Here is an 18,590-nt window from a genome sequence, read left to right as displayed (position 1 = left end):
TTCAGAAAAATGCATTTTTAAATAAGGTACCTTCACCATTTTGTCAAGAAGGTCAGTATGATTTTTGACTGAATTACGGTATTATTGCCATGTATGAGTTATAACTGAAAGGGGACACAAAAATCTTTAAGGTCGCTGTGATTAACCCCCCTCCCACTCATTCTGCATGAGTGTGTAAGTAGATAAATATGGCATATGAAATGAAAATTTTATATTACTTCAAAATAAATATGCTACAATTTGATGTTTTCATTTCTGCCTACGAATTATCTATTGCTTCCATTCGGTTCTATTAAATATATTAAACAAACACTACAGTGCTTTGACTTGTTTTATTACCTATGGAACAAACCTTAGAAGTAACAAAATATTTATATTTAATAAGATATTAAATTAAAAACTAATCTTGAAAAACTTTTAGTCCTCATCACACATTACAAATGGATTTGGTGGAGTCCTCCATGTCTGCTTCTTCCAGTTGTTGGTCTCGTAGTTCCACTCGGATGCTAATCCAGTGATGGGGTTCACTTGCAGGTCGATCTGTCTGCGCAGCTGAGCCCTTTTTCTCGAAGGCGAAAATGTGATCGGTAGGGGGTCATACACGCACAGCCTCAAGAAAAGGTACATCCAAATAGCCACGGAACACAGCAATAACCCGTGGCCTATTACTTCCATCCACTCGCCTAAAATACAACAGAAAATGTCCAACAAACGGGTTGCAACGGGGTGCCCCCTGGTGTCCCATTCTACATTACCCGTGCCTTTTTCGACTTCGCTAAACGTCTGGCAAAAGTTCGCCCTGTATAGTAACTTTTTCTCTTCTTTCGTTAGCAATCGCCAATCCCCCTTTTGCTTTTCGTAGAGACTCTGGATTTCTGGAGTTGTCTCCTTGTATCTGATGGCTGGAAACGGAAATTCGTACCTGTCTACATAGCAAGGAGTTCCATTAAAACCTATTAAAAATAAAGACGACGATAAAAAAATGTTTTAACAGAGGATAACAATTTCCCCATACCGTATCCGACCATTTCTCTCGTTCCTACTCTTTCCAACCAGTATTTGTCCCGATTTTCGTGATGGTAGCCCATTCGCCGAATGAAATTTCTTAAAATATGATAATTTTTACTTCTCAGAAACATATTTGCTGGAAAAATGCCAACTGATGTCAGTTTGACATGTAAAACGTTTTATATTGGAAAAAAGTGAAGGTATTATAGAGCGTGGGCGTACATAAAGCATGTAAAACGTTTTTGCCCTGACTGCCAAAATAATGTGCAGAAAATTAATAAGAGTTTAGTTTTAAAATTAAATGTTTTTTTTATATTAAACAAATACAAACTATTTATTGTTTGTTAGCTTTATTATTGACGTTTTATTATAAAAGTTTACAAATAATTATTGATAATTTACCTTAGTGGCAAAATGTTAATAGATTTCGAAATATTTCAGTGGGGTATCCAACACGGCCCGAAACGTAACTTTTTGTAGCACGGTCCCAGAAAGGGTAATAAAATGGTTAATAAATACGAGATTACGGAAATTAATTTCAATTGATTAAAAAAGCCTCCTCAGAACCGACCAACAAAAATTATCCTAGTGCACGATATTTGGTATTTCAGGTGCAAATCGGAAATTAATTTAAATTTATTTAAAAAAGCCTCCTCAGAGGCTGACAAAAATTGCCGTAGCGCACGGTATTTCACGTGCACATGGCGGGGTATTGGTTAAAGTTTTCAACTAGCAATAATCGCACCTCGGATAAACCTCATTGGTTACGATAATGCCACTGCGCAAAGCTGACGATACGTTTGCCAAAATGAGTCCATTTGAAGACAACATATAAATGGTCGGGGAACATATAGCTTGAAGCAGCATCTATGAACTACACAGCATACCAACAGTTATTCTACAATTAATACATACCGCGCCATCTAAGCGCAGATACGTTAACTACAATACTTGATCGTCAAGGACACGTGCTTGTGTTCGCCGAGTAGTTTGCCCGAATGGCAATAGATGGCAAGAGTTTAGACGCACGTACTTCAGCACTGTTGCCATGGTTGCCGCTACCAACATTTTTTCGGTAGATAACTTAATCAAAAATCGGTAGAAATCGGATGACTGGATTATTTAACACGTATTTTTTTTAAGAGGTGCTAAAGTAAGCCGTTTTGGGGGTAGAAAAAGATACTTGGAAAATACAAACAACCTCAAAATTGTATATTAAACAAGAATACACAGAACGAAACTTAAATTATTAAAAAATATTTTTTTTTTATTAATTATTAATTCTTTTGGGGATTTTAATTTTCATCTAGGTACTTAATATTCGTTTAGCAACAGTCGAATTCACTAGATACATCGATAGTTTACTAAGTTTAATAGGTACGGTAATTTCTCTACGGTCGTTTAGATGTCATTGGTCGTATTAGTGATCCAATAAAATATAACTCAGAAATTTTATACAAATTGTACTATTTCGGTAGATGTACTGCCAAATCGGTTGAAGTGGCATCACTGTTTAAAACATTTTATTAATTTTTATGAACAAACTTGTAAAAATACTTTTAAATTTTTAAAATCACATCACAAAAATAAAATTAAAGATTCAAAGTTATTAAAAATCGGTTTAATTCAGGAGATCATTGATTTTAACACGTTTGTGATTTTTTGATAGAGATCACAGAGATAGAAAACATGAAGTTACAAAAATCGATTAAATTTCAATTGGATGAAAGGTGCAACCACTCAGACAGTCTCATTTCCATACCCCATTGCTAGGCAACAGGTTGAACGATCATCGTGGACCACTATCCAGCTCAAGCTTGAGCCGATTAGAGTCATTTCTCACGCTCAGGAAACAAGACTATATCTCATCCTCATGGTTGCGACAACTCTACATTTGAGTAGAGAGATTGCGAAGATATACTACAGAAATGATCCTGTGAAGTATGATCTTGTCTGAGCCCACATCAACATTGGTATTTCGAATTGGAAATTGCATAGCTCCGAGAGCGATGTAGCATGTAGCGTCATCTTTGGACAGAATTTTGGACTAGCGAGCCAGTTCGTCAAATCCATATTTTTAATTTTTATATACCGGGTGTTGCTGAAAAGTGGCTCACCTCTGATAACATTTTAATTTTTTTTTATATAAAATGAATTATTTGAGAAACACCCGGTATAGACATATAGATGCATTTTTCAAAACTTATCCATAATCTATACACATTTTTTGGTGTCCTGTTATGTGAAGTTTAACAAATAATGAAGCGTGCCAAACTTGGAACAGATGTAGACCATATTGATACCATATGGGGGCCAACGTATGCTGGCTTTAAGAGAGGTACACCTACACCTACACAGTACACACCTATTAGGTCACGACATAGTCATTAAAATATTAATTTAAAAGGAAAAGAGAACATTTAAAGGAAAATTTCGTATATTTTTTATTTTTTGTTAAAAAATCCCTATATTTATTTTATTCAGTATATTTATATTAAATAAGTTCAAATAACAAAAACACAATAAGCTCTTTCACCATGTTTTAGTCGATAAGAATTGCAAACTAAAATATATAACTTTATTTTGTCAATTCGTACAAAAAATGATAAAACGATAAGCAAATCCTACATTGGGTACTGCAAATTCACTTCGAGAACCATTTCTGTAAACTTTGACTATACCTTTTTTTACGATAGCAAAATCAATTGTAAATAATAGTTGATAGATATGAATTTGTTTAAATGTGTTGTTCAATGGAACTGTTTATAGGTAGTTATGTTTGTTATTTGATATACCTACTTATAGGAAAATATTACATTAGATTTTGTCTTTTTAAAGTTTAGTACTTTGAACTAAAGTATTATCTAGTACTGGTTTTTAATACAAAAGTACACACGTCTTAGGTGGAGGGGTCTTTTTATATTATAAACGTTGTACGTACGCTGGTAGAATGAATTAATGCACTTTCATTACCTTTTGTAACCAGCGCTGGGTGGGTCAGAAGTAACGCCATGTCAGGGGCGTCTCAATAAAGTTTTTAACATAAATAATAATAAGTAATAGTGATGATAAAGCATCAAAGCAAGAATTTCCATTAACATACAAACTGGATAAAATTTTCTCACATTTATTTCAGCATGAGAAAAAACAATATGGCGATATTATTATATAACTTAGGGGGTAGTTTCATTTTGTTGAAATTTGACTTTCGAAAAATCTTTGCCAAAAATAAACGTTTTTCACGTCAAGCAGTTTAAGTAGAATCGTCGTGGTTAATCAATTACCCAACTTTTTGAAACACCCTGTATGATTTTTTTAAAAATTTCAAAATATGTAAAGAACAAAATAAATTAGGTGTGTCCAAGCGTTTTCCCGAAAGACTAACCGTTTTTTAAATAACATATATTGTAATATTTGAGGGGCATTTTCACCCTCTTGGAATTTGAGATTCGAGAAACCCCTCCTTATCGAGTTTAAGCAGAATCGTGATTACTCAATGGTGATATTTTATGAAACACCCTGTATAAATTTATAAAAAATCTTAAAATATGTAAAACCACAAAATAAAATCCAAAAATTAGTTTTTTACGTCAAGCGCTTTAAGCAGGATCGTGATTAATCAATGACCAGATTTTTCGAACCACACTCTGTATACATTTTTAAAAAATCTTAAAATATGTAAAAAAACAAAATAAATTATACGTGTTTAAGCGTTTTTTCGGAAACTTGACCGTTTTTTAAATAAAAAACATTGTAATATTTGAGGGGTGGTTTCATCCCCTTGGAACTGGAATTTCGAAAAATCCCTTCTTATCGAACCTCTACACCCTAGAATCAATCTGTATGCCAAAATTGAGCTTCTTACGTTGAGTGGTTTGAGCAGGATCGTGATTAATCAGTGAGTCAGTCACTTAAGGATTTTATATATGAGTATATATTTTTATAATATTCCTTTCCTCTGCAGCATGGGACGCCTATGTAATCTACCCCAACGTAAACACACACGCACACACTGACAAACCTGACGCCGGGCATATGCAGCTGCCGAAACGAGGGCCCCCCGGCTTAGGAACTGCCGTTACGACGCGTGCACCAGTCCAACAAATGTCCCGCCACCGAACAGACCAGACTTGAACCCAGGTGACATTGATCGGCCGTTAACAATTTTAACGTCTTTTCTTGCGTCTCCCGTTCCGAAAACCTTTTACCATTTGACGTGTAAAGGTTGCTCTTCCTATATGGTCTTGGCCGATGATGGAGGTGAAACCTGGATACTACAGCAATCCGGCCTTCTGTCAGCAGAGCGAATTTTACTCGCAGCAAAGGCCTGCGGGCAGCGTGAGGAGGTCCCCAGTGGGAGCCCAAACCAATCACGTAGTTTTCGACACTTCTCTTGGCGAGATTCAGCGGGAGGAGGAGGAGGAATGCGTGGATAATGTGGAGGAACAAGAGTTCTATGAGGAGGTGATCGTGGACGATAAGGGTTTCATTAAAGGGAAGAAGTTTGTGGTGGTAGCTCAGAATCAGGAGGGAAGAAAGTATATTCAGTCGCCTCAAGAGGAAACGTTAAAAGGAAGCAGGTAATTTTTAACAACCTGAAAATTTTCGTGTACTTTAAAGTTTCATATATTTTGTTCTCTTGGGCCGATTTTGATGATGTTTTTAAGCAATTTGTAGCTAAATTATTTGACTTTTTAGCATATCTTTCTAAATTAAAAATGAAAGTTGCCATCTGTAAATTATACGAGGGAATACAAAATGTTGTTATTTGGGTAAAAGTTGGGAACGCCCTGTGGAATATGTTAAGAAAACAACGAATTTGAAAATGATTTTATCATCTATAGGTACATCCTGTTTCTCGATATTTTATTCTTTGATTCATCTCAATAGCTTTATTGTTGCTGGAGTTATCGCTTTTGAAGAAGACATTACTTTATAACAGAACCGTGTATTTCCATTTTTCTTATACAGATATGGACACATTCAAGAGACTCAGTACAGCACAGCCAACCACATTGCCGTCCCGAAATCACGCTGCGAATACATCCCGATGCAGGAACAAGACGTGAAGCTGAAAAGATCCAATTCCAGAAGATCGCCTGTTAGAATCCAGGAGGAAAGAGTTGAAGTGGCACCTGGAATAATCCACAGGTACGCCGTGATAGAAACCGAAGAAGAAACAGATCTAAGTGATAAAAACAACCGATATGCTCTTGTTCCAGTCAACGAGTTGAACCGAGCAGTCCAAAATGACAACAGGTGAGTCCAACGTCTTGCATCACTCTTTCACTCGCGTAGTTAGAGAAAATCTGAAATAGTGATGAGTTTCATCGAACACCGGGTCACACTGTATATATTTTTTTTAATTTTAGGTACGAATATATCCCAGGTTCGTCTTCACCGATTAAAATACAGCCAAATTCAAACAGATACGAATATATACAGACTTCGCCCTCGAGGAACACAGCGAAGTACGACTATATTACGCAGTCCACCCCGCAAAAACCTAAAGACGTTCACAGAGAATACCAAAACCAATCTAGACCAGGTACCAATCCCATCGCTACCCAGAAATTGTACCAGTTGCTGTCTACACCTAAAAAATCGAGGAATAACGGTACTGCGTTGACACCACAAAAGGTATATAGGAACTATTTCGTAGCAAAATCTCTCTTATATCATATTACATATCTTTTATAGGTACTGTCTCCAAGAAAAGTTCAATCCCCTCCTTTGTCTCCGATCCCCAAGGACCCCTTCCATACCCCCAAATCATCTCCACAAAAGGTGGTTCGTCTTCAGCCGAGTTCCAGGGCGCAACAGAAGCTGAATTATGCGATCGCAACGAAGCAAATGGCGCAGGATAAACGCAGTACCGCAATAGTGCCTCCTATGTGTTCCAGTCCGATTCAAAGCGTCTACAGCGAGACCACCTACTCGCAAAAGTCCGAGTCCTGGATGAATCTGAGCGCGAGCCGGCCCGCAGCGGGGATGGGTCTCAGTGCTGCCGCTTTGATCCTGTTTTTGTGCGGAAACGTCATTTCCGGCCTGTCATTTTATATGATATCGCAACTAGGGAAATGGTACTACTTGGATTTTAGTTTGGCAGCGGGATTCACCTGTATTATCATGGGACTGTTAGGATTCAGATCAAGGAACGTCGATCGGTTGCCGAACAGGAACTATTTGTCAGGTGTGTTAATGATTTCAGATCAATTAAACTATACAGAGAGAACCAGTATTAAAAAAATGGCGCCGGGAGGCACGTATAGCCGCCCATACTAAAATATGTTAATATCTCGAAAACTGCGACTTTGACTGATTTTGATGTTATTACAAATTTTGTTGCAAATATTATTCCTAATCTTAAATTGAAACCCGCGTTTCACTAGCTAATGTAATTTTGGAGTTACGATTTTTTTAAATTTTTTCCCCAAAATATACAATTATATTTAGTATGTAGAATAAGTGGGGAGGGGGGGGGTTAATCACCGTGACCTTAAAGATATTTATGTCCCTTTTGAGTTATAACCAAAGTTATAACTCATTCATTCATGGGAATAGTACCGTTATAAATATAGTCAAAAATAATACTGACCTTCTTGACAAAATGGTGAAGGTAATTAATTAGAAATTCAATTTTCTAAAATAATTAATTTAAAATATTAATCTTATTATTTCTTTTATATTTCAGGATTTTTGATACTGTGCGTGTTCAGCATTCTAACCTGCGCGGGACTGTCTGTTCTGCTGATAAAAAATCCGGAACCCGGAACACCATTGGCAGATATGACGTCAGGCGCCGTGTGCGGATTTTCTGTTCTGATTCTACTGCTGGCAACCACCGGACTCGTGTCCAGTTACTGTTGTAAACACCCCCCTCCCGATAATAGAGTGCAACATTGCTCTCCAGGATTAACAGTGTAGATTTTGATGGTGTTAGTGTTTTAAACATGTTCCGAGTATGTACACCAAAGTCGAGATTTTGTTTACATCTAGATTCTAGATAATGTTTAAGTGTAGTAGTGCGAAGAATATCCTTTTAAAAAGGGAACTAGGGAGACAATAAAATAAGGAACAGACTGTTGCACATGGTTAGAGTGTTACAAGTTTCTTAAAAAAATATTTTTATGTTGTTCATAATTGCGTGAACTAAAAAAACATATACTATGTTCCATTAGACAGTATTGTATTATTATTATAAATTACATTGTTAAATGTTACACACAATTGTAAATAATATATTTTTTAACTAGTAATTAAATTTACCAAAGAATGTTTGTAACTTTGCATAGTCAAATAAAATTATTGTAAGATTTAATATATTTTTAATAGAAATATGTAGTATAAATTTATGAAATGTTTATAAGCCAAAATATGTTACGTAACATGTATTTTTTTTAATTTATTTAATAAAAAAAATATATACCAACTTTACTTCCGATTTTATTAATTTTCTTTCTCGAAAATTTAACGAAATGATATACATGTACTGATTTCTTTCGAAAATCGACAACTATGAAACTATGATAATATAATAATTAAAGATCTTTGTGTCCCCTTTGAGTTATAACTCATTCATGGGAATAGTACCGTTGTGGTACCGTTATACAGTCAAAAATAATATTGACCTTCTTGACAAAATGGTGAAGGTAATAAATTTAAAAATTCATTTTTCCAAAAAAAATAATTTAAAATATTAATTTTATTATTTTTTACTATTTCTTTTATATTTCAGGATTTTTGATACTGTGCGTGTTCAGCATTCTAACCTGCGCGGGACTGTCTGTTCTTCTGATAAAAAATCCGGAACCCGGAACACCATATAATATGTTCCATTAGACAGTATTGTATTATTATTATAAATTACATTGTTAAATGTTACACACAATTGTAAATAATATATTTTTTAACTAGTAATTAAATTTACCAAAGAATGTTTGTAACTTTGCATAGTCAAATAAAATTATTGTAAGATTTAATATATTTTTAATAGAAATATGTAGTATAAATTTATGAAATGTTTATAAGCCAAAATATGTTACCTGACATGTAATTTTTTTTATTTATTTAATAAAATAAATGTATACCAACTTTACTTCCGATTTTATTAATTTTCTTTCTCGAAAATTTAACGAAATGATATACATGTACTGATTTCTTTCGAAAATCGACAACTATGAAACTATGATAATATAATAATTAAAGATCTTTGTGTCCCCTTTGAGTTATAACTCATTCATGGGAATAGTACCGTTGTGGTACCGTTATACAGTCAAAAATAATATTGACCTTCTTGACAAAATGGTGAAGGTAATTAATTTAAAAATGCATTTTTCTAAAAAAAATTAATTTAAAATATTAATTTTATTATTTTTTACTATTTCTTTTATATTTCAGGATTTTTGATACTGTGCGTGTTCAGCATTCTAACCTGCGCGGGACTGTCTGTTCTTCTGATAAAAAATCCGGAACCTGGAACACCAAATAATATGTTCCATTAGACAGTATTGTATTATTATTATAAATTACATTGTTAAATGTTACACACAATTGTAAATAATATATTTTTTAACTAGTAATTAAATTTACCAAAGAATGTTTGGAACTTTTTTTTTTATATCTAGCAAAATATTATTATTTACTCAAAACGTGAATAATAATAAAGGTTTTTGTTTTTTAAAGGCATACCCGCGTTTCTTTATGTGGTACTACTAGAAAATACTGTATTACAAAAAAAACTTACATCTTTTAAAGGTGAAAATTGTTTGAACACAGCCAGTGTCGCAGTATTTGCAGTGCCGTGTTGCCAAGTACCATTCAAATAACTCCGTGTCGCAAAAACTCTTGTCGCCACAGTTTTTCAATACTCTTGTAAATGAACTGACGTATTCCTAAAATGAAAAAGAAATTAACGTTGCTTTTAATGGTATTAAATTTATTTTTGTAAAGGATAGGCAACCAGTAAATCGGAATTAAAAAGAACTATTAATTTCTTAGAGATTATAAATATTAATGCATTACATTAAAACAATTAAAAATTGTTAACTTAAATATGAGGACAGTCAAACTATTTTATTTTATCTGAAAGTATTACTATAGATAATTATTGAGCATATTCAAGGTGCCCCCTTTACTAACACCGACTCTTTCTAAAAGACGTAGAAAATACTCGTTTGCCTGTATCAATAAACATGGTCCAAAAAATACCAAATATATCCCTATGGTATTTTTTGCAACCGAACCTAACCTAATCACCAGGTCTCTGCAGTGGCAAAATCACCAGGTCCCTGCTGTGGCAAAATCAACAGGTCCCTGCAGTGGCAAAACCACCAGGTTGGTATTTATATGGAGCACTATACTAAGTAACTTACTTCGGTGCCCATATAATGCGATGCAGATTCCCAATGGCCAAACATCAGAGTTAGAGGATAATCCAGGTCCCCTCTTTTGTGGAAAGGTGCAGAAAGACACCGTTCTCTTGTGTTGTATTATTAACATGTCTAAAACAAAACAAAACATTTAAAACACTCAAAACAAAATAAACACTTTGCTATTAAAGTTTAGCAAATTATATCTACCAAAATATTTTTATTGTTATAACAAAATTATTTTTAGTCATTAAATTAATAATAACAATCTATCAAAGAATGAAAACGAGATGTTTCTCTAACAGTATGGAAATTAGGAAAACTATAAATGGGATTGATCAACCGTTTTAGAAAAAAAATGTTTTTTTTAGAAGAAGCAAAAAAGTTTCTCCTCTCGTAAAGACAATCTCGAGACATATATTAATAAAAATAAAACTTACTTTGAATTTCTTGCACTGCAGTAGTTGAAGATAGAGCTAAACTTTTACATAAACCTGGTATAAATCTTTCGTCTCCTGATGTGATTTTTGATGTGTTACCTTCTTGCTCAGCTAATTTAACCTATGGTCAACGATAAACCCTCAGCCAGCTTTTAGACGGAGGGTAGTAACTTTCTCGGGTACCTATACTTTATACTTGCTATGCAGGTCACTGGTGGCCTAACATCAAAATTAGAGGATCTTCCAGGTTTCCTCTTCGGATATAGGGGAAGGATACAGAAAGACACCATTCTCTTGTGTGATATTAGCATAGTATACCTTAAACTATGATATTAGTGGGTATACAACACTGATTTATTTTTAAAAACATAGAAAATACTTTTTACCTGGACTAAAAAACATCTTTAAACACTACCAAAAAGAATGGTTGAAAAATACCAAATATTTCTAAATATAAATTAATTTTCTAAGTAACTTAAATAACTTTATTTCTATAGCACAAAAAATAATTCGAAAATTCGACGATATGCGCTTGCGTAGTATCAATGATCAAATGCAGCAAATAAGGGCTTCAAGGTTAGCCACCGGATCCACAGAGTGGAAAAGATCATAGTTCATATTTTTTATACAAGTGTTTGATATATGATGTATATGAATCTGTAAACAGTGTGCCACCCATAGATTAAAAATTCTCTAGGACATATGTCATCTACTTGTCTAAGTCTAATCTATGGATCCTACCCAAGTTTCAAATTTTCAGATATTTAAAAAAAGGTTTAATCGTTTAATCAGGTGTGATAAAAAGTAAAAAGTTCGGTAGTGGTTCGGTACACTGGTAAAACAATTATTTTTATGAACAGCATTAAGTATAATAAGAAAATAATCAGTTTCAGATCTTGAAATATCTGTAAGATTCACTGAGATTCGATTCTTTGTTGGCGGGAAAATCAGTTATTTCCAGCTGATTCCCAGCATTCTAACATTCTTAAGTAGTTTTGTATATACAAATTAGCAAAAAGAATTGGTGTTTTGAATTTCCCATTCAATTATTCCCCAATTAAGAGGTAGTATTTGTACAGTGAATTCTATTAATAAAAATACTTTATTCGTTCTGTAGCAAAAACGTAGAGAAATTAAATTTTATAGATTAAGATGAGTGCAACACGCCAATTGAGAACATTCCATAGTTTCGAAGAAGATAATATACAGGTAATATGAAGTTTTGGCATAAACTAATTACTATGCCCATTTAAATATAATAAAATTGATTTTAGGGAACAGTTACTGTAGTAGACTTATCTTTAGTTTATTTTGAAGTTGATGAAATATATAGGGTATATCCTGATATTACCAAGGATTATCCAGAATTACCATTAGTTGGTTCCGTTGTTGAGATAAAAAATCCAAAAATATTTTGTCATTCAACTGATACCGCTGTGGTCGGTCCTTGTACCGAATGTTGTTTTCCAAGTGTTGTTAGCTCGGAGACCATAAATATGGATCTTTTTAATTTTCTAAAAATGCGTAGATGTGACGAAAACGAAGTCATAGCAATGGATAAAATTTTAAGGAAGCTGCAGAAATATCTTCCAAGAATTAACTATACCAGGGTTCTTAAGATCATTCTAAATGTTGCTCCTTTTAAAATCCGAAGTTTGCCAATTGTGGATAATGCAGATGTATGTTTTGACATATACATAGTTAGAGACTTTATATATTAATATATTTTTATAGCGACAAAGTTTTGAATCTGTTAAAGTAGAATTCCCATCTCAATTAGGCTATGTCAAGGAAACTTCTCTTCAATATAAAGAGTTTATGAATTTTATTGGTGGGTGTTATCATGGAGTTCATCCTAATGCGTCTATAGAAAAAGTAAATAATATTGTTACAGAATATTTGCTGGGGTAAGTAATAAGTATTCTTAAGTATTTTGTATAATTATAAGAGATTTTAGGTGGCTAGAAACTGATAGTATGTATGGTTGGTTCATATTGAGGGACGATAAATACAAAATTCCAGTTAAATTTTACAAAAATTTAGTGCCGACCAATTATTTAGGAAAATGTATCTTGATTAAAAAATGGACCGGTTTTACAGAAATTTTTGAATCAAACACACGGACCGTTCAATATCTGTTAGTCAACATAAGAAACGTTGTAATTGTTGATTCTCCCAACTGTAAAATAGAAAAATTATTTTTTACCGCAACTGAACAGTGCACAAGAAAAAAAGACATCATAGTATTTGAATTAATAGGAAAATCTGAGGTTAACTTTCAATTTTTTAAGTATTTTTTTTGTAAAACTTATATTTTACAGATCATTTACGGTTATAGTGGACGTTCGGAATGTTTTTTGGAAGTGAAAGTTTTAGAATATACCGACAGGCAACTTAATTCCAACCCCTTCATCTTTCTAGCTTTAACTGCTAAACATTTTGCTGTAGTGCCCTATCTGAGGGAAAACGCAAAGTACAGAATGTGGTATAGTGGAAAACTGTAAGTTGTGGAAAAGTAGGTGTTTTATGAAGTTAAAAATACTATTTCCAGGGAAGTATTACACGTTCCGGGCCACAAGGAACTGTACAAATTAAGAACGGCAAAACATCTGTACAGGGCCTGCGACGATGCTATCTTTCAAGCAGTGTCGAATCAAAATGTGGCCGACAGTAGTAAATACGAAGATTCCCATCAAATACAAAGCTTGTTGAGCGCCCAAGCGAATAAGTTTGTTTCTTTTGCATTGCTCGTTGCTCGAAAGTACTTTCAGACTTGTAACTTTCCCAGTTACATTCCAAAAAGACATGAAGATATCCCATTCTTCGATATACCTGGTAAAGCTAATATTATACAGGGTGGGTCACTGAAAACTTACAATGGCTATAATTTTTAAACCAAAAAAGATATCAAAAAAATAAAAAATACCGTTTCTATTATATCGAGGGGGAATACATATGACGTAATTTTTGAACCACCACGACCTACCCCTAAGGCGGCACCACTACTCACTTGAAAATCTTAAATGGCAACACCCCACTTGTGGCGCCTTTTTGGAAAGCCCATGAAAAATGTTAAACGATGATCATAAAGTTTTTAGGGTGAAACGGACGTACGGTACGAACAATTAGGTGGACATTAATGAGAAAAGTGATTTTTTCAGCATAAGTTACAAATTGGGACCATATTTTTATATATTCTAAATCTACATTAAATTTGCTACAATTCTCCAAGTTTTTATAATTTTATCGCTATGTTTACTATTTTTCTGAGTGCCTTGAAAGTCGCTTCGTTGAATCGGTTAAATTTTGCAAGGGTCCAAAAAAATTAACTTACTCATAAAGAAAAAAAATAAGCCTATAATGGTTTATATATTTTAAATCTACATTAAATTTGCTACAATTCTCCAAGTTTTTATGACTTTATCGCTACGTTTACTATTTCTCTGAGTGCCTTGAGAGCCGCTTCGTTGAATCGGTTAAATTTTGCAAGGGTCCAAAAGAATTAATTTACTCATAAAGAAAAAAAATTAAGCCTTTAATAGTTTATATATTTTAAATCTACATTAAATTTGCTACAATTCTCCAAGTTTTTATGACTTTATCGCTACGTTTACTATTTCTCTGAGTGCCTTGAGAGCCGCTTCGTTGAATCGGTTAAATTTTGCAAGGGTCCAAAAGAATTAATTTACTCATAAAGAAAAAAAATTAAGCCTTTAATGGTTTATATATTTTAAATCTACATTAAATTTGCTACAACTATCCAAGTTTTTATAATTTTATCGCTATGTTTACTATTTTTCTTAGCGCCTTGAAAGTCGCTTCGTTGAATCGGTTAAATTTTGCAAGGGTCCAAAAAAATTAATTTACTCATAAAGAAAAAAAATTAAGCCTTTAATGGTTTATATATTTTAAATCTACATTAAATTTGCTACAACTATCCAAGTTTTTATAATTTTATCGCTATGTTTACTATTTTTCTTAGCGCCTTGAAAGTCGCTTCGTTGAATCGGTTAAATTTTGCAAGGGTCCAAAAAAATTAATTTACTGCTGAATGACATGCTGAAAAAGTCACCTTTTTCATTAATGTCCACCTAATTGTTCGTGTAAGGGTAGTTTTTCAATTTCACCCTAAAGACTTTATGATCATCGTTTAGCATTTTTCATGAGCTTTCCAAAAAGACGCCACAAGTGGGGTGTTGCCATTTCAGATTTTCAAGTTAGTAGGGGTGCTTCCTAAGGGGTAGGTCGGGGTGGTTCAAGAAATACGTCATATGTATTCCCCCTCGATATTATAGAAACAGTATTTTTTATTTTTTTGGTATCTTTTTTGGTTTAAAAATTATAGCCATTGTAAGTTTTCAGTGGCCCACCCTCTATTGTAATTCTCTGGATTTAAATAATTATCGTTATGTATTATATTTTAGGTCAAAATAAACAAATGGTTGTCGAGTTCTCAGACGCCAGCTCTACTACAGCTTTCAGACTGTATTTCACCGACAGAGATAACTACGTCTTTCCAATAGGTTTAATAAAAGACATGAGGGTCTTAGTTAAATACGTTGAAATTTATAAAAATAACTATTTTAAAACGACCGCCCTCACTTCCTTCGAAATACTGGAGTATTGTCCAAAAGTACCGTTCTCTTCGGCAAATTTGTAAGCTATTAAAATATGTACAGGGTGGGTCAAATTCGACGCTTTAAAAAGGAAACACCCTTTTCTATAGGAGATAGACGAAAACTAATATCGGTGTCTGGAGCTCAATTTTCATTAAAAACATGATGGTGAAAACCGCACATCAATATATGTTACCGTTTCGGAGTTGCGGGGTATTTTTCAAAAATGTGCATTTTTAACAAATCGCTGTAACTTTTTTGCTATGGGAAATTTTGTATTTCTATGAAAACATTTCCAAAGCACCTTTTTACGTAGAATTTAATGGTTTAAGTATAATTTTTTTAAAATTAATAATTTAAGAGTTATCAACAGAAAAATTGATTTTTTATATGGGACACCCTGTATATTTTTAATTTATTGAAAAGAATTTAAAATTATCTTTCCAAAAATATAACACACTTGATATTTTGCTCGATTCCTCTTCGAGATATAGAGTATATAAAAATTCGCCCGCTTTAAATAAGTAGGCTTGGAACGGCACCGGCTGTAATGCAAAAAAAAATCTAGCTGTGAGCATCAATTAAAACGAAAATAATATTTGCTATGAGAGATGCAGAATTTTATAACAATTTAAAATAAATTGAACCAACATCAAAACATTTAAACTATATCTAATAATAAAAATAAATAGCAAATCTAGACATGATATGTTTTCGAGTTCCCTTAAGGGCATATCATCAATAAGGGGTCCAAAGCCTACTAGTTAAAAGTGGCAAACTTTTAAAAATTCTGTATTTCGAAGGGGATTATAACAAAATATCAAGTGTGCTATATTTTTGGAAAGGTAATTTTAAATTATTTTCAGTTAATTAAAAATATAGAGGGTGTCCCAAATAAAAAATCTATTTTTCTGTTGATAACTCTTAAATTATTAATTTAAAAAAAAATATACTTAAACCATAAAATTCTACGTAAAAAGGTGCTTCGGAAATGTTCTCATAAAAATATAAAAATTTCCATACCAAAAAAAAGTTACAGCGATTTGTTAAAAATGCACATTTTTGAAAAACACCCCGTAACTCCGACACGGTTAACAGATATCGATGTTTTTAATAACAATTAAGCTCCAGACAAAAAAAAATCCTTTTGAAAGCGTCCAATTTGACCCACCCTGTACTTTGGAAAAAAAACAGCATCACAATGACCTTTGAGAAGAAAAAATATGTAGTGCCACTGGGCTTCAAAGCAATTTCACTTGCGATGACTGTTTCTTTTTCTGCATCGGCTGTAAGAAAATTAAGAGAAACAACATTTTTTTTACGTAAATACGATACGATGAAAAAACGGCGTCAGCGATGGCTATGAAATGAAGATCGCTGTCATTTTTTACATGTATAAGTATATTATGGGGAATGCCATCGACGTTCATTTCCAAGCCAACTGGACACGGTTTTTTTTCGATCATACGGTATTAGCAGTAGTAGTTAAGGAACAGCCTCTATATTTGGATTTTTTTTTAGGTGTTTCACTGATACGCGCTATTGGAATTGGATAGAGGATAAAATATCCGTCGTTTTTTTGGGAATGCATAAGTATTTGCCGGAAAATTGCGTAGTAAAAGGCAGTTTTTTGCTACTCTCAGTTCTTAATTTGAAAATTGGCCTTTATTGTATTATGTGCCTTAATCTAGTAGCCAGAAAATTGTGTCCTAACTGCGATCGTGAGTTCGAGTCAGTGAGTTGGGAACTGCAGATCAAAATGACGTAATATCAACTGATTCAATTTCCAAAAAAAGAAATGAATTTACGGGATTATTTTTAGGTTGTTCGGGCAAGATAGTATAAGCTCACGTTTTAAAATTACCACCGAATGTATAGGTTTCCTCTACAGATTGTTACGACTGCCCAGAGCCAGAATTAAAAGTTTTTGCGAAGTCTTTTCAAAGACACGTCAATTGTATATTGATTTTGGCGATACCAGTAGAGATTTTAGCTACGAGGTAGGAATTGAAAAAAAAACGGCGTCAAGTTATTGGCTTCGAATCACCAGAATTCGCAGTTTCGAAGCCAGCTGTGACGCCGATTTCGTTTCGGGGACGCGCGGTATAAACGGCATCAAGACGGTGGGGGAATGACAATCGTCGATAATTTTGGGGAGGTCAATTCGGACCACCCTGTATATTTTCTCAATTTTACACCATTTTTACTCAAATAAAAATTAACTACCACCTTCTTAAAGCTAACTGGCCTTAGACAAGGAAAGAGAGGGGACAGCTAACACGCATATTCTCCAGCGAAAAATTTTTGAGGCCAAAATTTGATCGGCGGCCATACTTTGGTGACAAGATTTCGAGGTGACACCAAAACATATATATTTACATTTTTTTTTTAAATTATACATTATACACACGTTAATAAATAAATAATTGTCTTGATGATCAGTTCACTGTGACTGTGTGTGTGTTAAATAAATTTTGCATTATCGGCTTAGATATTCTAATATTATAAAGGTGAGACTATAAAATACAAAATTGTATATGCATTACTTAAAAATAAACGATATATTAGTTAACGTTTTAATAAATATATTTTATCGTCTAGATACAAGCTAATTTCTGATGCTACGCCATTGGAGAATTTCGCGTGGTGACAAGTGGCCTCACTATCAGCTGCCGTGTTACCTGTCCCCTCTCTTTCCTTATCTAAGTAACTGGCAGTAAAGCGCCATTAGAAAATACGTGATTACGGGCCAAGTAAATGACGTCTACCTCTTGACCTCGCCAAAATTATTATCGATTGTCTTTGACGCCGTTTTTTTTCTCGATCGTATGGTATACTCAATATTAGAAATTTCAGGGCGAGGAAGTTAAGGAATTTTTAGATGATTTCTGCGACTACGTCAGATCGGAGATCAACTACAAACAACATCCAGCAATAGACGCAATTTGCGTTAAACAGGACTCGGGCTGTGATTGGAAGATGATAGATTTTAATTTTGTTTGATTTATTTAAAAATATATTAATGTTTAATTTTGTTATAAAATATATTTTTTTGTATCTAGATATGTAATTTGATTTAACCACTTTTGTTTAATTTATTTAAAAATATAATAATGTTTAATTTGTTATAAAATATATTTTTTTGTATCTGGATA

The 18,590-nt window shown here is 33.4% G+C and overlaps 3 protein-coding genes, 1 long non-coding RNA gene and 2 other non-coding genes across 10 annotated transcripts; 2 read left to right on the top strand and 4 right to left on the bottom strand.

Annotated features, from left to right (window-relative positions):
* Positions 1–318: 318 nt before the first annotated feature.
* Positions 319–2,944, bottom strand: LOC115882796. Of its 4 annotated transcripts, none has more exons than XM_030901049.1 (4): positions 2,708–2,944; positions 1,016–1,104; positions 756–953; positions 319–683 (listed from the first exon to the last, which is right to left on the bottom strand). In XM_030901049.1, the coding sequence occupies exons 2-4, from the start codon at positions 1,086–1,088 to the stop codon at positions 418–420; spliced, it is 537 nt and encodes a 178-aa protein (XP_030756909.1). In that variant the 5' UTR covers positions 1,089–1,104; positions 2,708–2,944; the 3' UTR covers positions 319–417. The 4 variants fall into 4 exon arrangements, with proteins under 4 accessions (XP_030756909.1, XP_030756908.1, XP_030756907.1 ...); XM_030901048.1 differs by lacking the exon at positions 2,708–2,944 and adding an exon at positions 1,411–2,685; XM_030901047.1 differs by lacking the exon at positions 2,708–2,944 and adding an exon at positions 1,411–2,684 and having other exon boundaries at positions 1,016–1,144.
* On the bottom strand, positions 1,658–1,798 carry LOC115882922. Its single transcript, XR_004050294.1, has one exon. It is a non-coding gene; the product is annotated as a U4 spliceosomal RNA (small nuclear RNA).
* Positions 2,744–2,959, bottom strand: LOC115882921. The gene has a single exon (XR_004050293.1). It is a non-coding gene; the product is annotated as a small nucleolar RNA U3 (small nucleolar RNA).
* Positions 2,960–4,977: 2,018 nt separating this feature from the next.
* Positions 4,978–8,445, top strand: LOC115882793. The gene is made up of 5 exons (XM_030901042.1): positions 4,978–5,588; positions 5,980–6,267; positions 6,381–6,648; positions 6,709–7,201; positions 7,703–8,445. Exons 1-5 carry the CDS (start codon positions 5,260–5,262, stop codon positions 7,933–7,935), a joined length of 1,611 nt encoding a protein of 536 aa, XP_030756902.1. The 5' UTR covers positions 4,978–5,259; the 3' UTR covers positions 7,936–8,445.
* Positions 8,446–10,381: 1,936 nt separating this feature from the next.
* LOC115882800 lies at positions 10,382–11,307 on the bottom strand. Its single transcript, XR_004050257.1, has 3 exons — positions 11,206–11,307; positions 10,820–11,137; positions 10,382–10,511 (listed from the first exon to the last, which is right to left on the bottom strand). It is a non-coding gene; the product is annotated as an uncharacterized LOC115882800 (long non-coding RNA).
* A 252-nt stretch (positions 11,308–11,559) lies between these two features.
* LOC115882791 lies at positions 11,560–18,590 on the top strand. 2 transcript variants are annotated; one of them, XM_030901040.1, is made up of 12 exons: positions 11,560–11,654; positions 11,707–11,883; positions 11,966–12,028; positions 12,094–12,498; positions 12,554–12,726; positions 12,777–13,089; positions 13,141–13,319; positions 13,371–13,654; positions 15,244–15,475; positions 16,957–17,199; positions 17,258–17,435; positions 18,292–18,590. In XM_030901040.1, exons 3-12 carry the CDS (start codon positions 11,972–11,974, stop codon positions 18,436–18,438), a joined length of 2,211 nt encoding a protein of 736 aa, XP_030756900.1. In that variant the 5' UTR covers positions 11,560–11,654; positions 11,707–11,883; positions 11,966–11,971; the 3' UTR covers positions 18,439–18,590. The 2 variants fall into 2 exon arrangements, with proteins under 2 accessions (XP_030756900.1, XP_030756899.1); XM_030901039.1 differs by having other exon boundaries at positions 11,937–12,028.

The sequence above is a fragment of the Sitophilus oryzae genome, unplaced genomic scaffold (genome assembly GCF_002938485.1).
Source record: "Sitophilus oryzae breed Bouriz unplaced genomic scaffold, Soryzae_2.0 scaffold_179_pilon_pilon, whole genome shotgun sequence".
Lineage (NCBI taxonomy): Eukaryota > Metazoa > Arthropoda > Insecta > Coleoptera > Curculionidae > Sitophilus > Sitophilus oryzae.
The sequence above is the reverse complement of the archived record's forward strand: the minus strand, read 5'-3'. Positions and strand labels throughout refer to the sequence as shown.